Raw genomic sequence first — 22,958 nt, forward strand, 5'->3', positions numbered from 1 at the left:
ACAGGGTTTTCGGAGCTTCAAATGAAATTGCTGAATGGGGAGCATTTTTCCAAGTTTAAAGGGCTCTTTACAGGTCAGCTCATCTTATTTCTCACTTCCTTTTTGCCAAGAGCTGGCCTGGCCTCAATGACCAGCTGTGATTGGATGCTCTCCTGCCCTGTAGCTGGCCTGCCCAGGAGGACGAGCCTCACTGGGCAGGCCCAGGTCCCTGACCATCTGAAATGGAATGGAAATACCATCGATTAGCCTTTCTGACCAATGTCTTTTCCATTTGTCCCAATGGTCAGGATGTGATTGAACAGACGATGAAGAGGAGGCAGCGAAGAGAATGGGAGGCCCGCAGGTAGGAGGTCCATGCAGTCCCCCACCCCTCCATGGCCTTTCTGAGCCTCCCTCTCATTCCTGCTTCTTCTGGACTTGGTGTCCACAGAGGCCCAGCTGCAGGGGGCTTCCTGAGCCTCCCCTCCCCCAACCCTTGACCTCTCCTTGGGGGGCTTGGGAAAAACTTCATGGTGCAGGTGACTGGGAGGTAGACCCTGTGGGTAGCATAGAAAAAGAACTGGCAGGGGCAGCTAGGTGGTGCAGTAGATAGAGCACTGGCCCTGGAGTCAGGAGGACCTGAGTTCAAATGTAGCCTCAGACACTTAATAATTACCTAGCTGTGTGGCCTTGGGCAAGTCACTTAACCCCATTGCCTTAAATAAATTTTAAGAAAAAGAGCTGGCAACGATGGAGTGGCAATCTGCTAAAGGTCCTTTGGCCTTCCTGTGCTATGTGGAATGGGAGCCTAGCACTTCCTCAACCACATCCCAGGTTTCCACCGGTCTCACCTTTGGCCCTTGCTGGTCCCTTAACTTTCCCCCACCCACCTCCACCCCCTGCAACCTTGAAACTCTGCCCTTGTGTTTTCTCAGGAAAGAAATCCTCTTTGACTATGAGCAGTATGAATACCACGGGACCTCGGTAAGTACAAACTTGGTGGGGGTCCTGCCAGTGTGACCTTGAGGAGGCCACTCCTCTTCTCCTGGGCCTGTTTCCTCACCTGGCACAGATGACCCTTCAGGTCCCTGCTGCTCTGACCCTCTGCCCTATCCCTGAAACAAGAAAACTGAAGCAAAGTTGAGAAGACAGCACAGTCTGGTGCTTTACTCCCCTGTTGGCCCCCATCTCTCTGAGGAGAGACAGAGGTTGGGCCTCTGCTTCCCAGAAGCAGGGTTAGTCATGACAGTGAATTGGTGTTCTCAGGTATGACGGTAGTCATCCTGAGGAGGATTCTCTTGGCCCTGGATCGGTTCATAAATGTTTTTCTGGGCTTCTCCCCATTCCTCATACTTGTCCTTCACTGTAGCATTGAAATGACCCTTTGCCTCTCCCTGCCACCTTTTCTCCCAGTGATTCCCCAGTGAATGGCAACCCCCTTGTCTACCTTCATCAAGGGTGCTGCTATCTGGACTTTCTAAGATCCTGAGACTTCCTCCTAGACATCAGAGGGTGGGTGGCTGGGAGGTGGCCTCCCAGAAGCTCTTAGCCCCCACCTTGTGGCTTAGACACAATCAGGCTCTCCCCACCCTGGGGACTCTGGGATTTCACTGACCTGGGCCTTTCCTCACCAGGGTTTGGTCTGTTCTTGTCCTTGTGACCTCCCACTCCATATGCATCATGAGGTCAGAGACCCTAGCTCTGAGATGTCTGCCCCCTTGTTGGTCAGAGGAGGCCACAAAGGCTCTGAGGGCAGGGGGCACCTGAACCTAGTCTCTCGTGTGGGACTGTGAGCCAGCCCGTTCTGTCTCCTGGGGCTTACCAGCCCTTTCAAATGGGTTGCTGGACCCGACCCACCCTCCCTGTTCTGCCCTCTCTTTTGTAGTCTGCCATGATGATGTTTGACTTGGCCTGGGTCATGTCGAAGGATCTCAACGACATGCTGTGGTACGTAAGTAAGCAGGACCTCTGTGGGGGACTTCCTTCCCTGTCCCTAGTGCTGCCCGTCCTCTGCCCTGGGAACAACAAGTGCCTGCCCAGGGGCGGGGCAGGATGCTGCTGGGCTGGACAACAACGTGCTCACGGGCACACACAGCCCTCCCAGCTCCCCAAGCATCACGGACGTTACCCAGGCATCATTGCTTTGCAGGAAGGAGTCCCATGGTCACGCTCAGTGGGGAAGTCTCCCCCTTCCTGACTGGCCACAAAAGCCTTCCTCCTGTGTACAGCCACTCCCAAGGGTCAGGCTGCAAGTCTCTGCTTATGCGGGGCAGTGATGGGTTTGGGGTTGGGCCTGGCTGCCAATCCTGACTTTGCCTTTACATCCTAAGCAACCTTGGACAGGTCATTTCCTGTCTTTGGAACTCACTTTCCTCAGATGGCCTCCCCAGCCCTTTCAGCCTCAAATCTGGGAGGCTCCTCTCTAGCCTTGGGATCTAGATTGGGATTTCTCAGACGTTTTGGTCTCCAGACCCCTCTACCCTCTTAAAACGGATTGAGGACACTCCCCAAGAGCTTTTGTTGATTTGAGTAATAGCCTACTGGGAATGATGATGCTAGAAATTTAAACATCTTAGTTTATTAGCACAGTCCTTTAGACCTTGGGGACCCCCAGGGCTCCCCTTGGAGAGCTGCCGGCCTAGATACTGTCTGAGGCCCCTGCAAAACTAAGACTTTAAGTTCACTGTGGTCAGTGAGTGAGCTTCATGGTTGGGCACATGCTTGGGGTCTCTGTGTATTCCTTTTGTCTCCCTGGGCAGTGGTCCTTGACCCATCTGAGTACACCATAGTGAAGGAAGATGAGATGATGTGTGAAGAGCTCAGGGGGAGGGAGTGTGATGAAGCCCTGCACCCACACATCCTCCTTCAAGGTCCATGCCCATTTACTGTTAGCCCCATCCAACTTGGGAAACTGAGGTGCTCATGCTGAGGACCCAAGGTAGGACTGGTATCCCCAAGGATCCAGCCTAGGAAGGAAAGAGCCGGGTGTGACCTCCTGGGACCATAAATGTCCCTTCCCTACTCCTGTTAGCAGGATGGCAGGAGGCCATAAGACAGATTTATGAAACAGATGGGGGCAGCCAGGGACCACTAGATCCACCCAAGGTCAACGTCTCCCTTTATAAAGGGGGAACTGAGACTCAAAGAGCAAATGACTGCTCTGAGGTCACCAAGGAAGTGGCAGAAGTGGGTTTTGGACACACACACATCTCTGACTTCAGAGCCTCCTCCCCTTTCCACTAATGGGAGCCAGATTCCAATTCTGGCACTGCTCTCTACTACCTCTGAGAAAGAATGATGGAATTTCAGGATTGGAGGGAAACTAGGTTGCACTTGAGCATAGGGAGCTCGGCTAGAACAAAAGACCTCTGGGGATGGGGAGCTCACTACCACCCAAGCTGGCCTTGGTCCATTTTCATCAGAAGTTTGTCCTAAGTCTCCTAGTTTCTGGGCCTCCTCCAGGAGGGCAGGGCCTGCCACTTTTGTCCTCCCTGGTGTTGATGCTCAGTGAAGTTGAGTACATGGGGTTCCAAAGGAAACCAGGTCTGTGGAAATACAGTTGACAGTAATGACTTAACCCAGGTCATGGGTCTAGTGCCATGTGAACTCCTGGGTTTCCTTCATGCTCCGGCCGGGGGCTCTTTGCCCTCAGCCCTCCTGCTTTCTCCTTCCAGGTGGGCCATCGTGGGACTGACCGACCAGTGGATACAAGACAAGATCACTCAGTAAGGACACCCTCCCTGGGGGCTCTCGGGCACAGCCTGGAGGGCATGGGTTGGATATCTCTGAGTGGCCAGGAAAGCCTGGTCTGGGCGGGGAGGGGGCTGTAGAGAGGGACTAGACCCAGTGTCCATGGGTGGGGCCTTGCTGTCCCTTCCCAGGCTCAGGTTGGGTCTGATAACAGCCACTTATCAAGCAGCTACTTGTGCTGGACCCTGGGGATGTGGAAGGGACACAAAAGTCACAGCCCTCCAGTGCCAGACACTGCACCTTGGTGGATAGGTGTGTAGAACGTGTAAAGAGATAAACACATGATGGTTGAGGAGGAAGGAGGGCATTCCTGGTGAGGGGCACAGCCTGGGCCAAGGTGTGGAGATTGTGTGCAAGTTTGGGGAATGGCAGCAAAGCCACTTGGCTGGAATGGAAAATGTGAAGGGCTGTGGACCAGGGGTTGGGGTCCGGATTGTCATTCTGGCTCCAACCCTGACTCAGTGACCCAGCTTTGGGAGGCTCTTCTGAGAAAGCCTCAGGCTGTGTTACTTCCATGCTTCCTACCTCTGGACCTTTGTCCAGGCTGTCCCCTCTGCCTCTGAGCTGGCTCCACCGGGCCTGGGACTCCCTTCTGTGCTTATGCACCTGGTGTTTGCTCATCTCCATACTCATGGCAGCTCCCAGGGGAGCAGAAGCCCCTTGAAGGCAGGAAGGGCTTCAGTTTGCATCCTCTAGGTCTAATAACCTCCTTCCTGTACACAGTTGGTATATAATAAATGATGAATCTTGGAGAATGATGCAAATGAATCCTTGGCTCTCAGAGCAGGGGCTCTCCACTTGGTGTCCATGGACCCTCAGGTCCATGGGTGGATTTCTGGCTCTCGATGAATATGATGAGGAAAAAAATCCTACCTTTATTTCCCCACCTTTGGCTTCCTTGGTGACCCGTGTTTTATTTTATGCTTTTATAAGACAGAATCCACAGCTTCACCAGATGCCAGAAGGTGAAGGGCCTGTTGATGACTTGGTTCCATTCCCTGTCTTATAATCCTGGGCAAACTAATCTCTGCCTCAGTTTCCTTATCTGACTATTGTGTCAGAAGAGACAAAAAGGACCAGACCCCAAAGAACTAAGGGCTTCCCCAGGGCAGAGGCAAAAGATCTTCCTGGGCCAAGGAAACTTGGGGTCTACTTGGTGCGGGGGGATAGGGGGTTGGAATTTGAATTTGTGGCACTTCCTGCCAGGGGGCACATTGAACCACATAGAGGTTTTGGAAGTGGCCAATGCAGGGATCGGTTTTTGCTTGACTATACAAATTTGTAAGATGGGCTTTAATTTCCTTTCTTTTTTACCTGAGTTCCCCCCCCAGCTCTGACATTCCCTATTCTAAGACCCCTCTCAGCTCTGCACAAAAGGATTATCTTTGAGATTCTGTCTTTTATTTCTGCCTTAAGGTGGCAGAGCTGCTCTGGACCCCAATCTGGAGTTTTCCTCTCCCCCTCCCTCTGTCTCCTCCAACTCCTTCTCCAGACAGGGCTGTATATGGGGGCTTTTCTGCCTCCTGGAGTCATGGGTTGCTTTTCCTGCAGTTACTTGGGTAGTTCATGACCTAGCTGGGCCTGATTGCCCCAGCATCTGGGCCCCAAGCACTCAGAGTCCCCCTTCCAAGGGTATGAAGGGGATACAAAGTCCTCCTGAGGATGGATTCCATCCAGGGGATCCCAACAGACCCTTGTTTAGCACCCCTTCCCCACCCGCACTCCTCCTTTGCTCCCATCCACCCTGTGGTAATGACTCCTGCCCAGGGGAGGGGCCAGGAAAGGTGTCCCTTGGACGTGGGCAGAGCAGCCCCTCTGGGAGAGAAGGAGATCTCTGATGGCCCTGCCGTGTTTGTTTCAGAATGAAGTATGTGACCGATATTGGGATTCTGCAGCGACATGTGTCCCGACACAATCACCGAAATGAGGATGATGAGAACTCCCTCTCCATCGACTGCATGCGGATAGCCTTTGAGTATGAGTATCCTTATCAGAAAGGGGTGCACAGGGCCTGGGCCACACCCAGCCTGCCATCTTCCTTGTCTCTTGGGAACTGAGGAATCAGAATCGCTCCCACCATCTGCCCGCCTTTGTCCCCCAAACTCCATCCTCATATAGAACCCCAAGGAAGAGACAACAGGAAGAGGGAACTGGTGCCCTGTGGGTCATGGGACTTGTCCAAGGTGACCCAGCCATAAGGATCAGAAGCCAGAGCTGTGCCGGGTGGGCCTCATCAGGAAGGAGATCTGGAGGAGGTGGTGGGAGAGGGGAAGTCAAGGCAGCCCAGGGGTGAGAGCAGGGGTCAGCCAAGCCCAGGGCTCCTGGCCATCGCTGCCCCAGGTTGGGGGGCATCAAGAGGGGACGGTTGGGGGCTCCCATGGCTGTGACCAGAGTTATCCTTAATGACCCTGTGTCCTAGCCTGCGCCTGGCCCTCTACCAGCACTGGTCTCTGTATGACAGCCTGTGTAACACATGCTACACATCCGCTAGGCTCCGGCTGTGGTCTGTCCAGGGCCAGAAGCGGCTTCAGGAGTTTCTGGCAGACATGGGGTGAGTTGGCCGCCAAGTCCCAGGAGGGCTGATAGTGAGGACCTTGTTTCTCCAAAGCTTCAGGTTTACCAACTGCTCTCCCCTCCGCCCTGTGCTAGATCGGGGCCAGGGATCAATCTTGCTTTGCAGAAGGGGAGGTGGGGCTCAGGCCAACTCAGGGACTTGTTGGGTCATAGAGCTGAGGCTTAAGGCAGGCCCCCTCACTGCACTGTCCACCTGCCAGACCTCTCTTGCGAAGGCCAAGGACTGAGCTATGAGCAATGGCTGTGGAGAGCTTCTGACTTTCTGACTCCATATCATAGTCCTCCATGTCCATCAGCCAGAGGTTATGAAGGGAAGAGACGGCCAGGGGACAGATGGGCCCGGACCCTACTGCTCGGGAGGCTTAGGTCCGGAGATCGGGGCTGCAGAGGAGCTGAAGCCATTGGGTGTGCCCATTATGTCTAGCACCCATGTGGTGGGTGAGGAGCCCCAGGCTGCCCAGGAAGGGGAGAGCTGGTGTGGGCCAGACACAAAGCAGGGTCTGAGCTTCTGAGAGAGGAGAAGGGAGAGATACTGGAGAGGGAGAGGGAGAGATGAGGGGGAGAGGAAGAAGGTTGAGGGAGGGAGGGAAAGAGGTGAGGAGGGTGAGAGGGATGAGGAGAGGAGAGAAGGAGACAGAGGAGGGAGGGAAGAGGAACACTGAAAGGAGAATTTTAAAGAAAAAGAAAAAACCTCAAAGGCTGGTCCTCCAAACTAACATCCCTGAGTTGGATCCGTGGCTGAGTAGGCATGCAGTGTTCCTCACCCATAGGCCTCCGCCTTGCCAAGGGAGGCAGGAGTGTCTTGCTTCCACCATCAGCCTTTCTTAAATGTCCACTGCAGACTAGACACTGTGTTCAGAGCTGGCTCGTGCAGGAATCCCTTCTTGGTCCAGATCTGCTGTTAGATCAGTATGGGGTTCTCCCAGTAGACAAACCTGCCCCCCACCTCCAGCAGACAGTGACATGTTCATTACTTGTCTGTGGTCATATGGCCAGGAGGCGTTGGAGGGTTGGTGGAGGGGCATTAATTTGGCGCCTACCCCATGACAGGCCCTGGAGGAGGTCCTGGCTATCCAGACAGAAATGAAGCAGTCTCTGCCCTTCAGGGCCTCTGTTCTTGGGGGCCAACACATGCCCAGGTTCTCTCTATCAAGTCCAGGGTCATTTCAGAGTGGGGGGAGCACTAATAACTGGGTTTTAGGGGTGGGGGTGTGCGTGCTGAGCCTTGAAGGAACTTGAGAATTCTTCAAGATGGAGTAAAAGAGAGAACGCGTTCCAGGTGGGGGATCACCAGGCAAAGGCGGAGTATTGGGTGTGTCCAAGGCAGAAGGCCAACGTGCCAGCATCATGAGTCCATGAGCGATGTTGGCAGTGGGCCTGGAAAGGGAGACCAGAGCCCACTGGAAGCCCTCCAGCTCCAAAGGCAATGGGGAGCTGTGAAGGATATTGAGCACAGGAGGAAGCTTCATTGTCCCAGGTGGAGGAATGGGGAGACCTCAAGTCCCAGTGACCCATTAGTCACTGCAGTGACCCAGGGAAGAGGTTCCGAGGGCTGTGGCAGTGGTCAGAGGGGCTGCTGGGAGGGGGGGATGTGGCGGGGCTTCTGGGCCGCATAGTTGAGTCAGTGGGGAAGAGAGGACTGGGTTTGAGGAATGAGTCTGAGATACCTGTGGGCATCCAGATGGAAGTGTCCAGCAGGTTGGTGATGGGGAATTCTGGACAGAGGGTCTTTGGGGTGGAGCTGGGAGAGAGAAGAGGCAACAAGGACAGGTGCTTGGGGGACTCCTGGGTTTTCCTGACCTTAAGTGTGACCCTCTCTCTGTAGGGGTCCCCTCCCCCCACGTGGAGATGGTCACACCCAGTGACCGTTGTCCATCCATCCTTTCCATCCCTCCACTCTCCAGTCCTTAGTGGCAAATAACTAGATTTTCCTCATTCCTCCTTGTTCTGGGGGGTCCCATTACAGGATGAATGCGTCTCCTCTCCACCAAGGCCTTGGATACCACTGAATTCTCACTGTCTTTCCAGGCTCCCGCTAAAGCAGGTGAAGCAGAAGTTTCAGGCCATGGATGTTTCCTTGAAAGAGAATCTGCGTGAAATCCTTGAGGAGTCTGCCAACAAATTTGGGTAAAAGGGCTTTGTCTTTTGGGTGATTCTTTGGCAAGGAGGTGCTTGCCCTGGGCCAGGGCCTTTCATCTGGAGGGGGGGTGGCTTGGGCCTGTTTGGGCCCCAGGTTTGACCCCATCTTTGGTTCTTGCATCTCAGTCCCAGGGTTCCGGAGCTTAGGGCCTCCTGGTCGCCCCCTCCCATTAGAAAGGTTTTCCTTCATGTTGGGTGATCTCTGGCTCTTGTTCTGTGCCTGCCCCATAGGTTAAATGTGACACTTCTTCCATGTGGCAACCCTTGAATATCCCTGGGCAGCCCAGGCACCTGGAGCCAGGAGGGGCCTGGCAACAGGAAGCCCCGAATTCCAGTTGTCGACACTGGGTGACCCCCTCCCTCTAGAGTGTCATGGGCCCCTTCTGATGATGATGACATGGATGTCTCATGTCCTCTGGTTTGGGGCTAGGAGTGAATTCAGAGACCATCCCTGGTGAGGTACAGCAGAGGAAACTGTGGCCCAGAGTGGAAAGGAAGTTTTGAGAGTTTGAATCTCAGGTCTTCTACCATCATGTCCCTGTTAGACAGAAGGCAGAAAGGGGAAGTGAACCCCAGGTCCCACAGTAACTTGCATTGCTCTGTCTCCCTCCCCAGTGCTGTCTTGACTCAGCCCCTTGGGGATGAGGACCCCGACCTCTCTGGGGACTCCCTGTTCTTATTGAAACCTCCGGTATCCAAGGCAGGATGGCTTCTACCCTCCCTTAGACTGGTGGATGTTGTTTACTTTTACATCAGCCATTTCTCTGGAGGCATCCCCCACCCCCTCCCTACCCCCCATAAAAAAAAAGAAAGCTCACAGCATCCCAGCATCAGGGCTTTGGAGGCCATGAAGTCTGTTGGACTAGTTCTTCATAGGAGGAAACTGAGGGGGCAACTAGGTGGCGCAGTGGATAGAGCACCAGCCCTGAGGAGGACCTGAGTTCTAGACCCATCATAATTCCCTAGCTGTCTGACCTTGGGCAAGTCACTTAACCCCATTGCCTTGGAACCCCCCCAAAAAAACGGAAACTGAGGCAGGTAGCGGTTCAACGACAGGGCCAGAGTCTCATGGCTAGTTGTGTCTGAGGTGTGCCAAGCCACATAGCTGTGCTAAGGACACCACATAGATAGGGCCCACCCTTAAGGAACTCCTCATCAAGTGAGGATGAGCTCCCTAGCACTTGGCACCACAGGATGTCATAAGAGGCCTCTTGGCAGAGAGAATACTGGGGTGGGAGGGAAGCCAGGGAGCAGACCCAGAGTCTGGCAATAGAGGGAGTGCCCAGGAGGTGCCAGGAGGCCATGGTACTAGATGGCAGACTGTGGTTGGGGAGCAAGGCAGAGGAAGCTGGAAAGGGAGCCATGCCAAGCAGAGCATTTGATGTCTGATCCCAGGGCCATGGGGAGCTGCCAGAGGCAGCAGGATCACATTAGTGGCTGAGTGGAGGGTAGTCCAGAGTGGGGTAGACCCCCAGGGGCATTCACCATAGCAAGGTGTGAGGTCTGTACCATGTTGGGGCATATCGGAGGGATGTCGTAGAGGTGACATCGACAAGCCTTGCCACCAGTGTGGGTGTAGCTGGGCACCCCCTTGGGATGTCTGAAAGGCTGTTGGAGATGCAAGACCAGAGGTCAGTGAGTTAGGGCTGAGAGACCTCTACAGAGCTGTGGTGATCACTGGGTGACAGTGTGAAGAGAGGAGGGCATGCAGAGCTGTGGGGGCCCCCCTTAGTAGTCACACCCTGATGAGGATCTGAGAGGAAGAGTCAACAGACACTCAGCTGCTAAGGTGACCACCTTCTGGCAGTGTATGCCCCATTCTGACTTGCAGGCTCTCACCTCTGCCACAAGGAGTGGGGGTTCTTTTCAACCAAGGACATGAGACCGAGGAAGGCCCCTTGTGTGGAGCCCCAGAGGCTGGTCATTGGCTGAGAATGGCACGTCCTCCAGTCCAGCCTCCAGGTGTGTGTCCAAGAGCCCCTTTCCTCTCCAACAGAGGCGGACGAGCCTTAAGTGAACCTTTGACTCGGGATCTAAATTTAGGCGTCTGAGGCTCCGTGTGATTGTTTAGTGAAATGATTGTGTCTGTTCCTGTGTAAGCAAGTGGGAGCCTGTTTACATTTAGGAGAGACTGTTTCCTGGAGTCCAGCCTGATTCTTGGGCCGCCCTTTGAACAGATGTGGGTTTTCAGTTCTAAATATGGGGGGGGCATGAGTGCAGACTGAAGGTTCCCGTGTCCAGATGGAAGCTCTGGAGACCCAGTCTCTGTCCTGGCTCTCAGAATCCTCAAGGGTAGAAGCTCAGTTGGAAGGACCCCAGCAGCCATGGGTTCCAGCCTATGCCCCATCACAGTGGCCTCTAGTGACAGGCAACTCACTACCTCCCAGGCAGCTCCGATGGGAAAGATCAGGCCTAACGCCAGGCCCATGGCTCCCTCCTTGAGGTGGGTCCTCTTGGACACATCCCTCCTCTTCTAGAGACCGGAAGCGGCCAACTCATTGACTGCAAGTGGCCACCCAGACTCCAGCCTGGCGGAACCAGATTAGAGTGGACTCGGGAAGTGATTAACAAATAATGAACCCTGGACAATATAGATTGTGAATGCAATCTTCAGGCTTGATGGGATCCCAGCCCGTCCCCTCTCCAGCCAAGGCACAGATGGAATCCAGTTGGGTCTTCTCAGAGGTGCCCTTGGGTTCCAATATTCTAGGGGCTAGAGTAAGGTTCTAGGTACCTCTTTGTGTCCCCAGGCAAGGCTCTCAACCTCTCTGGTCAGGGAGAGAGGATGCTGAGCATCATCCTGGAAGGAAGGACCAGAGTGAGGCCAACATCTGGGGTCCAGCCTCCCATCCCTAAATTCCCTGAGGCTGCAAGGTTACAAAGCTCTTTGGACCCCATCCTGTTTTATGGGGAAGGCCTGCTCTGGTGCAGAAACCCCAAGCCTAGGGTCCTGGCCCCATGGTGGCCTGCTCCCCCCCCCCCACCTACCTCCTGGTAGTTCAGGGATCTTCATCCTCTGTCAGAGCCAGAGGCTCACAGGCTAGACTATTTTTCTTTCCCCCTTCTTTATGGAAATCTCCAAATCATACCACAAACACTCCCTGCTTCTTCAGATGTTTCTAGCTCTCACTGAGTGTGTCCTTATCACTCCTGGGATCCTTAGGGAGGGACCTGCTCAGCTCTGCTCACCTGCCAGACATGGAGGAATCTAGATCATAGAATGGCAGAGCTGGGAGGGGTCTTAGAACAGGGAATGTTGGGGCAGCTAGGTGGCGCAGTGGATAGAACACCAGCCCTGGATTCAGGAGGACCCAAGTTCAAATTTGCCCTTGGATACTTAATAATTGCTTAGCTGTGTGACCTTTGGCAAGTACCTTATCCCCATTGCCTTAAATAAAAATTTAAAAAAAAAATAAAAGAACATGGGATGTCATAGCTGGGAGGGGAACTCTTCCACAGTTAACTGAAGAAGAAAAAAAAGTCCTAACATATATAGTTAAGCAAAACAAGTCCCTGCATTGGCCATTTCCAGGCCCTCGGTTTCTCAGTGCGTCTCTTGTACCCTGGCTGGATCACAAAGGACTTGAGCCTCTTTTTCTTCCCTTCACAGGATGAAGGATATGCGGGTACAGACTTTCAGCATCCACTTCGGATTCAAGAACAAGTTCCTGGCCAGTGACATAGTCTTTGCCACTACTTCCTTGCTGGAGAGCATTGAAAAGGATGCTTCCGGGACAGACAACTTCATCAGGGCTTTGGACAGTCTCTCCAGGTGCTAAGCACCCTCCTCTCCCTCCTCTCTGCCTTTCTCTCTCTATTATGGACCCAGATCCTGAATTTTCTGTGATCAGCCATGATCCTGTCCAGAGTGGTCCCCAGGGGGAGCCTTTGGAGCATTGCTTGTTCAATAGAATCTGAGACTGAGAGATGAAAGGAATGGCCATAGTCAGCCGGCTCTTCCTGCCTCTCACACTAGTGCTGGGTCCACAAGTGAACAGCTGATCAATTTACAATTAATCCTAATGAAAGCACAGGCACATCTGATTCTTTGGGTGTGCACCAGGAAAGATCACAACTGGCAGCTGGAAATGAGGTAGCAGTCACCCTTTACTGAGGCTTTGAGGGTTTGCCTGAGGGGGCAAACATCACATAAAGAATGGAGACAGATAGCCTGGCTGGCCCGGCCTGAGGAGGCTTGGCCTCAAGAAGGGGGGCAGCAGCCTGGTTTATGGGGGATGACTCTTGGGTGGCCATAGCAGTTCCTTGTAGAAGAGTGGCCCAAGCACCCACCTAAGATCACACCTTGACAGGGGAAGAGATTATGAGAGGTGGGGGAAGTAGGGCCTCACTGGGCAGAAAAAAAACTCAGGTGGTGACAAGGGACTGTTTCAGAGACCAGGATGGGGAAAGCAAAGGGGCAGAGATTGGTGTGGGCACAAGCCATGAGCTCCAGTTTCCTCCACTGTCAAATGGGGAGGCTGGACTGGATCTCCTGCCCCCTTGTTTCCCCAGGAGAGCCTGGAAGCACTATGGTTGCTAAGGTGTTGGTGAGGACTTGTGTGGAGCAGCAAGGGTCAGAGTTGACTCTGCGAGGCCATGGAGTCCATAAACACGAGTGGCATCTCCTCTGAGACTGCCTTCTCTATCTCTCTCCAGCCTCCTTGCTCAGACTTTGAGCTCGCCTTCCTCCATGTCCCCCAGGCTTGGCACAGTATCTACCGATGGAGGACCAAGGTGAGCTCACATCAGTCTGTCTGCTCTGCCTTGCAGAAGTAATCTGGCCCAACTCTACCAAGGCCTGGAGCTGGCCAAGAAGCAGCTGCGGGCCATCCACCAGACTGTGGCCAGCTGCATCTGCACCAACCTCGTCATCTCCCAGGGCCCCTTCCTCTACTGCTACCTCATGGAGGTATGTCTGCCTTTCCCTTCTTGGAACTGGGGCACTCACTCACAAGTTTGTGTTTCTGGCCTCTGGGCTCTGCTCACTCCCACTCACGGCTGCTCTCTGGTCTCTCCTCAGGGCACGCCGGACGTCAAACTGTTCTCCAAGCCAGTGTCGCTGGGCCTGCTTAGCAAATATCTGCTCCAGGCCTTTGTTTGTTCGGTAAGCCCCAGTGGTGAGGGAGACCAGAGCAGGTGGGCTCTGGGGCCCAGAAAAAGCTCCTGCCCATCTAACAGGGAGACAGTCTAAATAATGAGGTGCCCACAGGGCAAATGTAAAGTAGGGAAAGAGTAAATGGCTGCGGGGGACTAGGGAGGACAGGATGGGAGCTGGCTTGAAGGAAACCAGGAGGCAGAGGTGCAGGTAGAAGAGCATTCCAGCCTGGCAGAGATTCTGAGAAAATGCCTGGAGGTGGGAGATGACCCCTTGTGTGTGAGGAACTCCAGGGATTCCAATGTCTCTGGGTCCCAGTATATGGAGGGGGAGAGAAGGTTGGAATTCATGGTTGAGACTGGAGGTAAGAGGGAGCAGCTAAGAGATGTGGTCAGGCCCAAACTCTAGGAATGTCTAGGGCAGCTGAGGGGAGGATGAATTGGCATGAGAATCGATTGGATTGGGGGACCAGTCAGTTAAGTGATGAAGCCTAAATGGAGGGTGGGGTATGAGTGGAGAGAAAGGGGTATAAGAGGGAGGTAGAAAGAGAAGATAGGACTTAACAGTAGATTGGACCTGTGAAATGAAGAATACCAGCTGATCTGAGGTAGAGACCCTTGAAAACTAGGGAGGAAGATGATGGTGAGCACATGATTGACTATAATAATAATAATAATAGCTACTGTTTCTATACAAAGATTGTTTTATCCCCACAACAGTCCTGCAAGGTGGGTGATATTTTCCTTATTTTTCAGATAAGGAAACTGAGTCAGACAAGTTAAGTGACTTGCCTGGGGTCACAAAGCTAGCAGGTGTTTGAGCATTAGGTTTTTCTAGCCAGCCAAACTGTCAAAAAGCTGCTTGGAATGTGTCTGTAGATGAGGTAAGCAGGGAGGCATGGTCTCGTGATGTCTGTTGGAAGACTGCTCAGAATGAATAATGGGTGCACTCACCGGGGCAGTGAGTGAGAAGAGGAAGATGTTGGTGTTGACCTGAGAGTTACAGTTCTTACTCCATTTCCAAATGCTGAAGTTGGGTTGTGAGGAAGAAGGTACAGACCATTATGGAATGACAGAGAATCACAAATGTCCCCCAACCTTGGCAAATCAACTGAAACACAATCACCAGAGGACAGAAAAAGTTCTACAAGAAGAAAAACATGGGTAGGAGGTAGGGAAATGAGATTTGGAGAGGAACAAAAGCCTCCAGCTCTAGCCTCTCTCCACATTCCATGATCCCATACAGGCTCCCTGCTGAGGAAAGTGGGGGAGGGGGCCTCCAGAAGAATTTCAACAGACAAGTGGCTAAGCAGATCTATTAAAATCCCATCAAAGGCAACCTCAGAAACTGGAAGTCAACTTGAAACCTTGGGGATGGACACCTGGGCTTGAGACTTTTGAGGATTTGTGTTAGAACTTAGAAGACAAAATGTAAAGGTGCCCTCCTCATACCAGGGAAGGGTTCTCCCCCCCCCTTAAAATGTGAACTAGAAATAAAATGTTAAATGAAAAGATCTGCCAAGAATTGGTAATGATAGTTAAGTGACTCTAAGATGTAGCCAGGAGGAGAGGGACAATCCATGGTTTAAGTTCCTCAAAAGCCCTCCCTGGAAGCTTCCTCATATGCTCCACCTAGGCCCTACTCAACTGGGTCGGCCTTGGCACTGGCCTGGCGGGCTCCTCTTTGTCTGCCTGGGACCAACCTCACCAGGTAGAGTTTGGCTTCTTAGGATCCTCTCAGCTCTGAGATGCTGAGATTCAGAGATTAATCAAAGGTTTGGCCACCAGATAAACTGACAAACTGACAAGAGACACAACATCCATTGGGTCTTTACATCATCTTTGTGCAGGGACCATGTCTATGTGGTGAAAAGCAGGCCACGGCTGGAAGGATTCCGTCTCTTAGACTGTGCACCATCCTTTACTGTTGATGCACTTGATGTGTAGTCTCTTTCCACTGACCAATGAAGGAAAACACAACTAGAAGAATGTTATTAGTGATGCACGTGGCTAGAAGACCAGAACCCTCCAAACTGACCAGTGAAGGGGAGACGTGATCCCAAAAAAAGTCATCACTTTCAGATTGACGCATGCAGGAAAAGATGGCAACACCACCTCCAAACTCAATGTTCTCACCAATGAAACCGGAAAAGTTAATGAATTGTAGTTAGATGAGAGGATGGCCTGAAGCCTTCCTCCAGGAAGCAAATCTAGGTGTTTGTGGCACTGGTTTCATTAGTCACATAAAGGGGAGAAGATTTAGACGTGTCATGGAGATCTTGGTCCTATTCCCTTGTGTTGTTCCCAGTCTCTCTAACCAACAAGAAGTTAATCCCACCTTGTGCACCAACAAAAGAGAAACCACATAGAACACAGAGGAGCCTCCACCCTCACACCTTTTTTTTTTTAGGTTTTTGCAAGGCAATGGGGTTAAGTGGCTTGCCTAAGGCCACACAGCTAGGTAATTATTAAGTGTCTGAGACTGGATTTGAACCCAGGTCCTCCTGACTCTAGGGCCAGTGCTCTATCCACTGCGCCACCTAGCCACCCCAACCTGTGTCTTTCTTGATAGCTTCCAAGTCAGATTTAGGGTGACTACAATTGAAGAAACTGAGGCCTGAGAGGGTCCTGCAAAGCAGGGATTCAGGCCTATTACTCCAAATCCAGGGTCCTTATACTAGGTGGAAGTGGACCTAAGAGGAAGAGAATGGTGAGAATTATATTGGAAAATCTGGCACAGCATTAAGAAATCCAACCAACCCAATGCTTATAGATCACACTCAGGCATCTATGAACAAGAGACTTGCAAGGCAAGGACCCTGGTGAAAACAACTTTAGGCTCCTCTCATCCAACTAGGCCCCTAAACAGAAAGGGCATCAGTAACCAGGTGTCTGGCAAGGGTCAGAGCAGTGAGCTTTGCCAGAGCTAGAGGAAGAAAGTGTTGAATAAATCCAGAAGAGGCTGGGAAGATGGTGGAGGTGGCAGCAGAGACTTCCCGGGCAGAAAGGCAGACTTGCAGTGTCCAAAGATCTCCAGTCCTGTTGGTGAAAGGCCATTACATGCCCACTCTCTGTAGAACCAATGCCTTGACATCCCCTACCATCTGCCCCTGCTACCTCCCTCACTCTGCTCCAAGCCCCAAATGCCTTTGTTCTCTCCTCAAAGGCTACCAGAATGTGTGACCTGCAGCTTCTTCCATTGTGGAGCCTCTTTGGTGCCAAGTTTAAATGCCATGTGGTTCCTGCCCTCTCTAGGCTCAATGTTATAGTAATGAGGGAGGTTTGTGCCTCCGCCATTTTGTTACCTTCTCCTCTGTAAAAGGAGGGGGTTGGAGTTGGCAGCCTTGGAGGTCTCTCCCAACTGGACCTTCTGTCCATTGCTTCTGGAATTCCCTCCCCACCCTCTAGCTCTTGGATTCTTCTGCCTTTGGTATAGATCAGTCCAAAGCTCGCTGGGTAACCCAGAAGAACTAGGTGTGACTGCAGTTCTTGATAAGGCCCGAGGGAAGGTGGATACCAACCAGGGGAGCCCAGTGAGATTCCTGGATGAAGTTGGGGGGGGTCGTCAATAACTGAGAGATCTCTGTGCCTACAGACCAAGAACAAACGTTGTAAGCTGCTGCCATTGGTGATGGCAGCCCCCATGAATGTGGAGCATGGAACCATGATCATGGTGGGGATCCCCCCTGAGACGGAGAGCTCGGACAAGAAGAAGTGAGTGTCTCCATCCTTCCTCTTTGGTGTGGCCCGGCAGATGAGGGGGGGCATTGTTTGTCCCTTCAAGGCCCTTGGTGGTGAAGTCTGGGTTCTCCTGAGTGACTGGGGTTGGGAGGGGGCTGAGTGAGATGACCTTTTGGCTAACAGGACTTTTGCTGGTTATTCTAAATACCAAGGAAGCCTTGACTTAGAAGGGACAGAAACAAGCAGGGGCTGAATCCTGTCAGTGCTTAATAAAACAGACTGACTCAACAGATCCTGAGGTTGAAAGTGAGGTGAAATCTAAGGGATCATCTGGGGCCAATCACCCCATCTTATAGATGCGCAAGCCAAATCCCGGGGGGGGGGGGGGCTTAGCCCATGTCACCTGCTCCTTAGTAGCAGAGTCATCAGAGGTCAATGAGGTCCTTGGGTCCCAGACCCAGAATCCTTCACCACTGATCTTTCCAAGTGTCCAACCTAGTGCCTACCTGACCAAGGGGGGACAGACTGGCTGCCCACTGGGCCTCTTACAGAGTTGGGGGAAGGTCCAGACTTCTTCCCCATGCGGGGTCTTCTAGCTTCTATTGTTCCTAGAGGACCCCATGCAGATACAGACAGGCAGTCCCAAAGGCCCTGAGCCCCCGGGAGCCCCACAGACCCCTCCAGCAGGAGATGGTGTGGTGGCCCATGGCTCCTGTTCCTACAGAAAGCTTGCCCTGGCTGGGGCTGTCTCTTGTCTTGTAGCTTCTTCGGGAGGGCATTTGAGAAGGCTGCCGAGAGCACCAGCTCCAGGACGCTGCACAACCATTTTGACATGTCTGGTAAGAGCTCTTCCCATGCTGCCTCAGCATGGCCCTTTGGATGGCCCTCAGGGGTCAGGGATCATCCTCAGAAGCCATTGTCAGAGACGGCCAGGGATGTGGCCTTGGCTTCCACCCTGTGATGTAGACCTGGGAGAGAAATGCTATTTACAGCTTCTATCCAGGGCAGGCAAGAATGTCCACCCTGAGTTTTCCCTAGATGGTCCCAGATGGAGAACTGGGTGGGGCTGAAAGGTCGGGACCCTCCTGGCTCCCTACTGACTCATACAAAGCACACCCTGGGGGCAGCTAGGTAGTGCAGTAGATAGATCCCCGGCCCTGGAGTCTGCAGGACCTGAGTTCAAATCCGGCCTCAGACACTTAATAATTACCTAGATGTGTGACCTTGGGCAAGTCACTTAACCCCATTGCCTTGCCAAAAAAACCCCAAACAAACCCAAACACACCCTGAATACAAGTGCTCTGCATTAGGGGGACCTTCTTAGCTTTTCTTAGTCTCAGTTTTCCCAAACTTAAATGGGAGCATCTGACATAAACTGCCTATTGTGTTGACCAGTCATGAAGCAATGAAGCAATGGGAACTGTAAGATGATCCTGGGTTCCCAGGTCAGTTTCCCTGCTCCTCACCTGTGTGACCTTGACAGGTCGATGACATTCCTCAGTTTTCTCATTTGTAAAATGATTGGGTCTAGAAAGAGAAATCCCCAAGACCCCTCCTAACCCTGACTTTACCTGTTCTAGATTGCCCCCCAGCCCTGGTCTTCCCCAGTCTAGCATCCTTCTCAGCTCTGATGTTCTTTCTTGTTACAACCCTTCCCAGTCTCAAACCTGTGGGTCTTTCCCTTGCCCTGATCCTCTGAGGACCATGTGCTGTGGGTCCCCAGACCAGGAGGGGGTGGCAGAGTCTTTCTTTTGAAGCAAAGCCACACCCAGAACCAGCTTGGTTCCTGTGAGTTCCTTACTGTGCTGCCCCCCCCAATTCTGCTTCAGGCTGGAGCTGGCCCAGAGCCTGGCAGAGGACCAGCGGCAGCTGTCCCCCTGCTTGGGTCTTGATTGGCTTTTCTACCCTTTTACCTGCTCTTGGCCTTTAGCAGGTCTAGGGGCAGCCTTGGAGGGATAGCCTGGGTGACCAGAGGCCGCATCCTGCCCCACAGGGCCAGAAGCAGAGTGGCCTCCTTCTCTTGACTTTAGAACAGCTGCCTTTTCAGAAAGTGCAGAGAGACAGGGCGAGGGAGAGAGAGACACAGAGACAGAGACAGAGAGAGAGAGGATTGACAGTGTGTTCCCGATTACTGTGCAGGGCCTTCTGGGGACCATTATTTGCTCCAGCAGACCCAAGGGATGCCCTCTCTTTCCTGGGGAAATCTTGGTCCTCTGCCTCATTTGTGGCTCTTAGATGTGTGTTGTTGGGGAAGATTTGCAGTTGGGGTCCTCCTGGGCTCTGCCACCTCCTGGCTTGTGAGACCCTGGGGGTCTCTTCCAAAGTTGGGGGGCTGACCTCAGTTTCCCTTTCCATCTAATGTGGGCCTGCACCTTCATCCTGGCCACATACCCATGACCTTCAAAGGCTGCATTTCCCAGTGTGGAAGCTCACACTGCAGATGTTCCAGAAAGCCCCCCATGATGGCAGGTGCCCTTGGGGGTCCCCATTGTTAGGAACACTCTGAATGATCTCAGTCCCCAGCCCTCTCGGTCACCACAGGCCCTTCTCTTCTGAGGGGTTCCTCCTTCCCCTGGTGTGCTTTCCTCTGTTTTGTCCGACTGATATCCTTGCTCCCGAGGATAGGGGATACTATGGGTGCAGACCTAGAAACCAGAGCCCTCTGTGGCCCTAGAGCTTATGGGGGGGGGCAGGATGCTTGGCAGCCCCTGGGGATTTGGAGATTATTGGGGGAAGCAGAGATGCCCACCTGCCTTCTGAATGGGGCTTTGGGGTTGGCTTTCCCTCCATGATCTGGGTCCTCTCCCCAACACCATGTTTGCCCATTTCTTCAGTCATTGAGCTCAAAGTGGAGGACCGAGGCAAGTTCCTGGATGCATTGATCTCTCTGCTCTCATGAGGGTAAGTGAAGGGGGGGGCAAGAGGGGCAGGCGTCCCTTGATCTTTCTGCAGTCTGATGGGCCTGGTAACGGGGACGATGATGCGCACGTTTCTACCGTCCTTCATGTCCACTGCGGCTTCCTAAGGAGATGACACTGTGATTGTCTCCATTTTAGCAAGGAGGAGACAGCACAAGGCAGCAGAGGCAGTTGTTTGGGTCCCGCTGGCAGAAAGGATACGAGATAGGATTTGAATTCAGCCCTTCTAGACTCTGAAGCCCCTGGAATTGAAGAGATTTGTCCAAGTTCATCCAGCTGGCAAAGGGTAGGGCTGGCACCTGAGCACAGCATCCCTCTGCCTCAGGGAGGAATCTAAAAAGGCCTGATGGGCCACCCAAGACTGAGGGAGCCCCCCGGCCTCCCCAGGGTTGGGAGAGGGATGTCAGAGCCTAGTGACTTCAGCTGCTGGCCTATGCCTCTTAAACCCTTGAATTCTGAGAAGGTCGAAGCACATATCCAGGGGCTCTTCCCAAAGAAGGCCGAACCAGAGAGAAGCCCCTAGGGGGTTGTGTGGCGCAGTGGGCAGTGCTTGCTCCAGAGGTAGAAGGGATCCCATAGTCCAGTAGCACCTGACCCTAGAACTTGGTCAGCATCTTCTCTGGGAGTCGTCCACACTCCCCTCAGAAGTCCTCCAGTGAGAGAGTGCCCATGCTGTGCCCCAGTGGCCCCTCCTGGGCCAGGTGGCCCTGTGGCTACAGGATGGCTCAGTGTCTAGACTGGGGTCCAGTCCTGCTTCAGACACTTCCTGAGGGTAACCTGGAACATGTTACCTCCCTGCTGCCTCAACTTCCTCCTCCAATGAGATACTGTGTACCCATCCGACTTCGATGCTGGCTCTAGTTACCCTGCTCTGGCGCCCCTTCTTAGCCTCAGCCCTGCCCTCTGAACAAGCAGAACTAGGCCTCCCCCCTCCCAGCTCCTGAAACTAAGAATCCTAAGGGGAACCCACCTCCCCCCCATTTGAGATTCACATTCTCCCTTCATATCATTGGGCAGGTCTGGGGAGCTCTGGGACCTCGGGCTTCTCTTCTGTAGGAGATCAGGGATCATGTGATTGGGTGGGCTCTGATTCTGCCAAAGCTAATGTGTACCCAGCCTCTCCTGATGGGAGCAGTGCCCGGAGAGCTGCCTTTGGGGAGGGTTCCAGGCTGCTGGGTGGAAGAGGGTGGGGGAATGAGGCTGCTGAGGGAGGTAATTCTCTGTCCCTGGAAGTCTCTAAGTGGCAGCTGGACCATCCGGAATCTGTCAGGTAGTTGCTGGAGGGGATTCCTGCTCTGGCACCACTGGATGAGAGGAACCCTCCAACTTCTTCTAAAGGAACCTCAAGTTCTCAGTGCACACTGCTGGGCCTCAGTTTCCCCCTCTGTAAAATGGTTTCTGAGCCCCCTCCTTCCTCTCTCCCCCATGCTGGCCACCTGCACTTCATCCAGAGCAAGCAGGACTCGAACCCCTACTCTGAAGCCAGCCCGCTCTGCTGTGCTGCCCTGCCTTTCTCCCATTTACTTAGGGCTTCCTTACAATGCCAGCATTTATGAAGCGCCAGCTGTATGCCAGTCCAAGGATAAGGTTGTGGGCGAGTCGCCTCCCCTTCAGACACAGGGTTTTCTGCTCAGTAAGATGGGCTGCCACCTCCCCTTGCCTCAGAGCTCAGCACTTCATCTTCCTTTTTTCTCCCTCCAGCACCTGGAATCTTCCGCCCTGGTTTTCTACTTTCATCCAGATTGTAAATACTGGCCGTCCATCTGGGATGCTTTTCTAGACTGGCTGTAAATTATTCACTAAATTTTAGCTCTCAGGAAAGGGGCTTCTACCCCTTCCATGCAATAAAGCACCCTTTGGGGCTTGGAGCCCTTTTTATTCCTTAGTTTTGGCCTTCTTGCTGCTCAGTTCTTGTCTGGCCCAGACCCTGGGTCAGGCTTCCGCTTCCAGACTGTTCCCCTGGAGCCCAGGGCTGAAGAAGTGAGCCCCTCCAGCTCAGGGACAAGTGACCTTTCAGGTGTCTTAGGTTCCTGTTGGTGCCACCGTCTCCTGGCCCAGGGCCCTCCAACCCAGGGTCCAGCAGGGAGGGCTGGCCTGGCTCTGGACAGACTTGGAGGAGAAGTGAGATCTTTGGGGCTGAGCAGGGGCTCTCCTGACACTCCCACCCCCTCTGGTCCCCCAGCTCTGAAGAAGCCACAGGCCTCAACCAAGTGACAACCAGCTCACTGATGGTGGGGTCAAAGCTGGCCCCTATCCTTCCCTCCCTCCAACCCAGGGTGGCCATTGGTGGATTGGGGGCATCACCAGCTGGGCAACCGTGGCCGAGATCTGGGATCCCAGGCCCCAGGGCTGCTCTTATCCAGCCCCCTCCTGCAAGGAGACCCTGAGGGGCCTCCGGGGTGTCCTGTCCCTTCCATGGGCCTCCCTCCAGCCTGGCAGACCCACGGTGGCCAGCAGTGGGCGCCCAGTCAGCCTCAGGGCTGAAACACTGCCAGGGCCTCCCTCACTCTGACCCTGGGGGATCATGGGCGGCCCAACCAGGGTGTTTGTGTTCCCCACATGGGTTGGGTTTTGGGTATCTGTCCAGCCAGGGAATGTTTTGGAAAAGTACAGGGTGGTTGACCCATAAAGATGCCCTTGGGGAAGCCCAGAAGTTTGGTGATTTAGAGCTGTCCTGGCCCCCACTTGACCAGCCTCAGGGCCTCCCTCCCTCCTCTTCCCCCTTCCCTGTGCATGCAGGGAGGCAGATAACATTGTTCTGGGCTCTGATGACCACAGGGGAACAGCCACTGATGAGAAGGCCGTCGGCCTCTCAGATGTCAC

General features: G+C 53.4%; 1 protein-coding gene across 2 annotated transcripts in view; it reads left to right on the forward strand.

Annotated features, from left to right (window-relative positions):
• Nucleotides 1-22,094, forward strand: part of CDC45 (cell division cycle 45) — a 37,684-nt gene extending 15,590 nt beyond the window's left edge. The window contains exons 6-20 of one of the 2 annotated variants that reach the window (XR_012472354.1): nt 288-343; nt 915-963; nt 1,865-1,926; nt 3,654-3,704; nt 5,591-5,710; nt 6,149-6,280; nt 8,332-8,430; nt 12,053-12,214; nt 13,213-13,351; nt 13,463-13,546; nt 17,132-17,250; nt 17,980-18,056; nt 20,052-20,118; nt 20,274-20,421; nt 21,837-22,094. Coding sequence is in view for 1 of the 2 variants with exons in the window: in XM_074206468.1 (XP_074062569.1) it covers nt 288-343; nt 915-963; nt 1,865-1,926; nt 3,654-3,704; nt 5,591-5,710; nt 6,149-6,280; nt 8,332-8,430; nt 12,053-12,214; nt 13,213-13,351; nt 13,463-13,546; nt 17,132-17,250; nt 17,980-18,056; nt 20,052-20,116 (1,215 nt within the window). In the remaining variant the exon portion in view is untranslated. The remainder of the gene's footprint in view (nt 1-287; nt 344-914; nt 964-1,864; nt 1,927-3,653; nt 3,705-5,590; nt 5,711-6,148; nt 6,281-8,331; nt 8,431-12,052; nt 12,215-13,212; nt 13,352-13,462; nt 13,547-17,131; nt 17,251-17,979; nt 18,057-20,051; nt 20,119-20,273; nt 20,422-21,836) is intronic. The other variant, XM_074206468.1, reaches the window with a different exon arrangement.
• Nucleotides 22,095-22,958: the final 864 nt, after the last annotated feature.

The sequence above is a fragment of the Macrotis lagotis genome, chromosome X (assembly GCF_037893015.1).
Source record: "Macrotis lagotis isolate mMagLag1 chromosome X, bilby.v1.9.chrom.fasta, whole genome shotgun sequence".
Classification (NCBI taxonomy): Eukaryota; Metazoa; Chordata; class Mammalia; order Peramelemorphia; family Peramelidae; genus Macrotis; species Macrotis lagotis.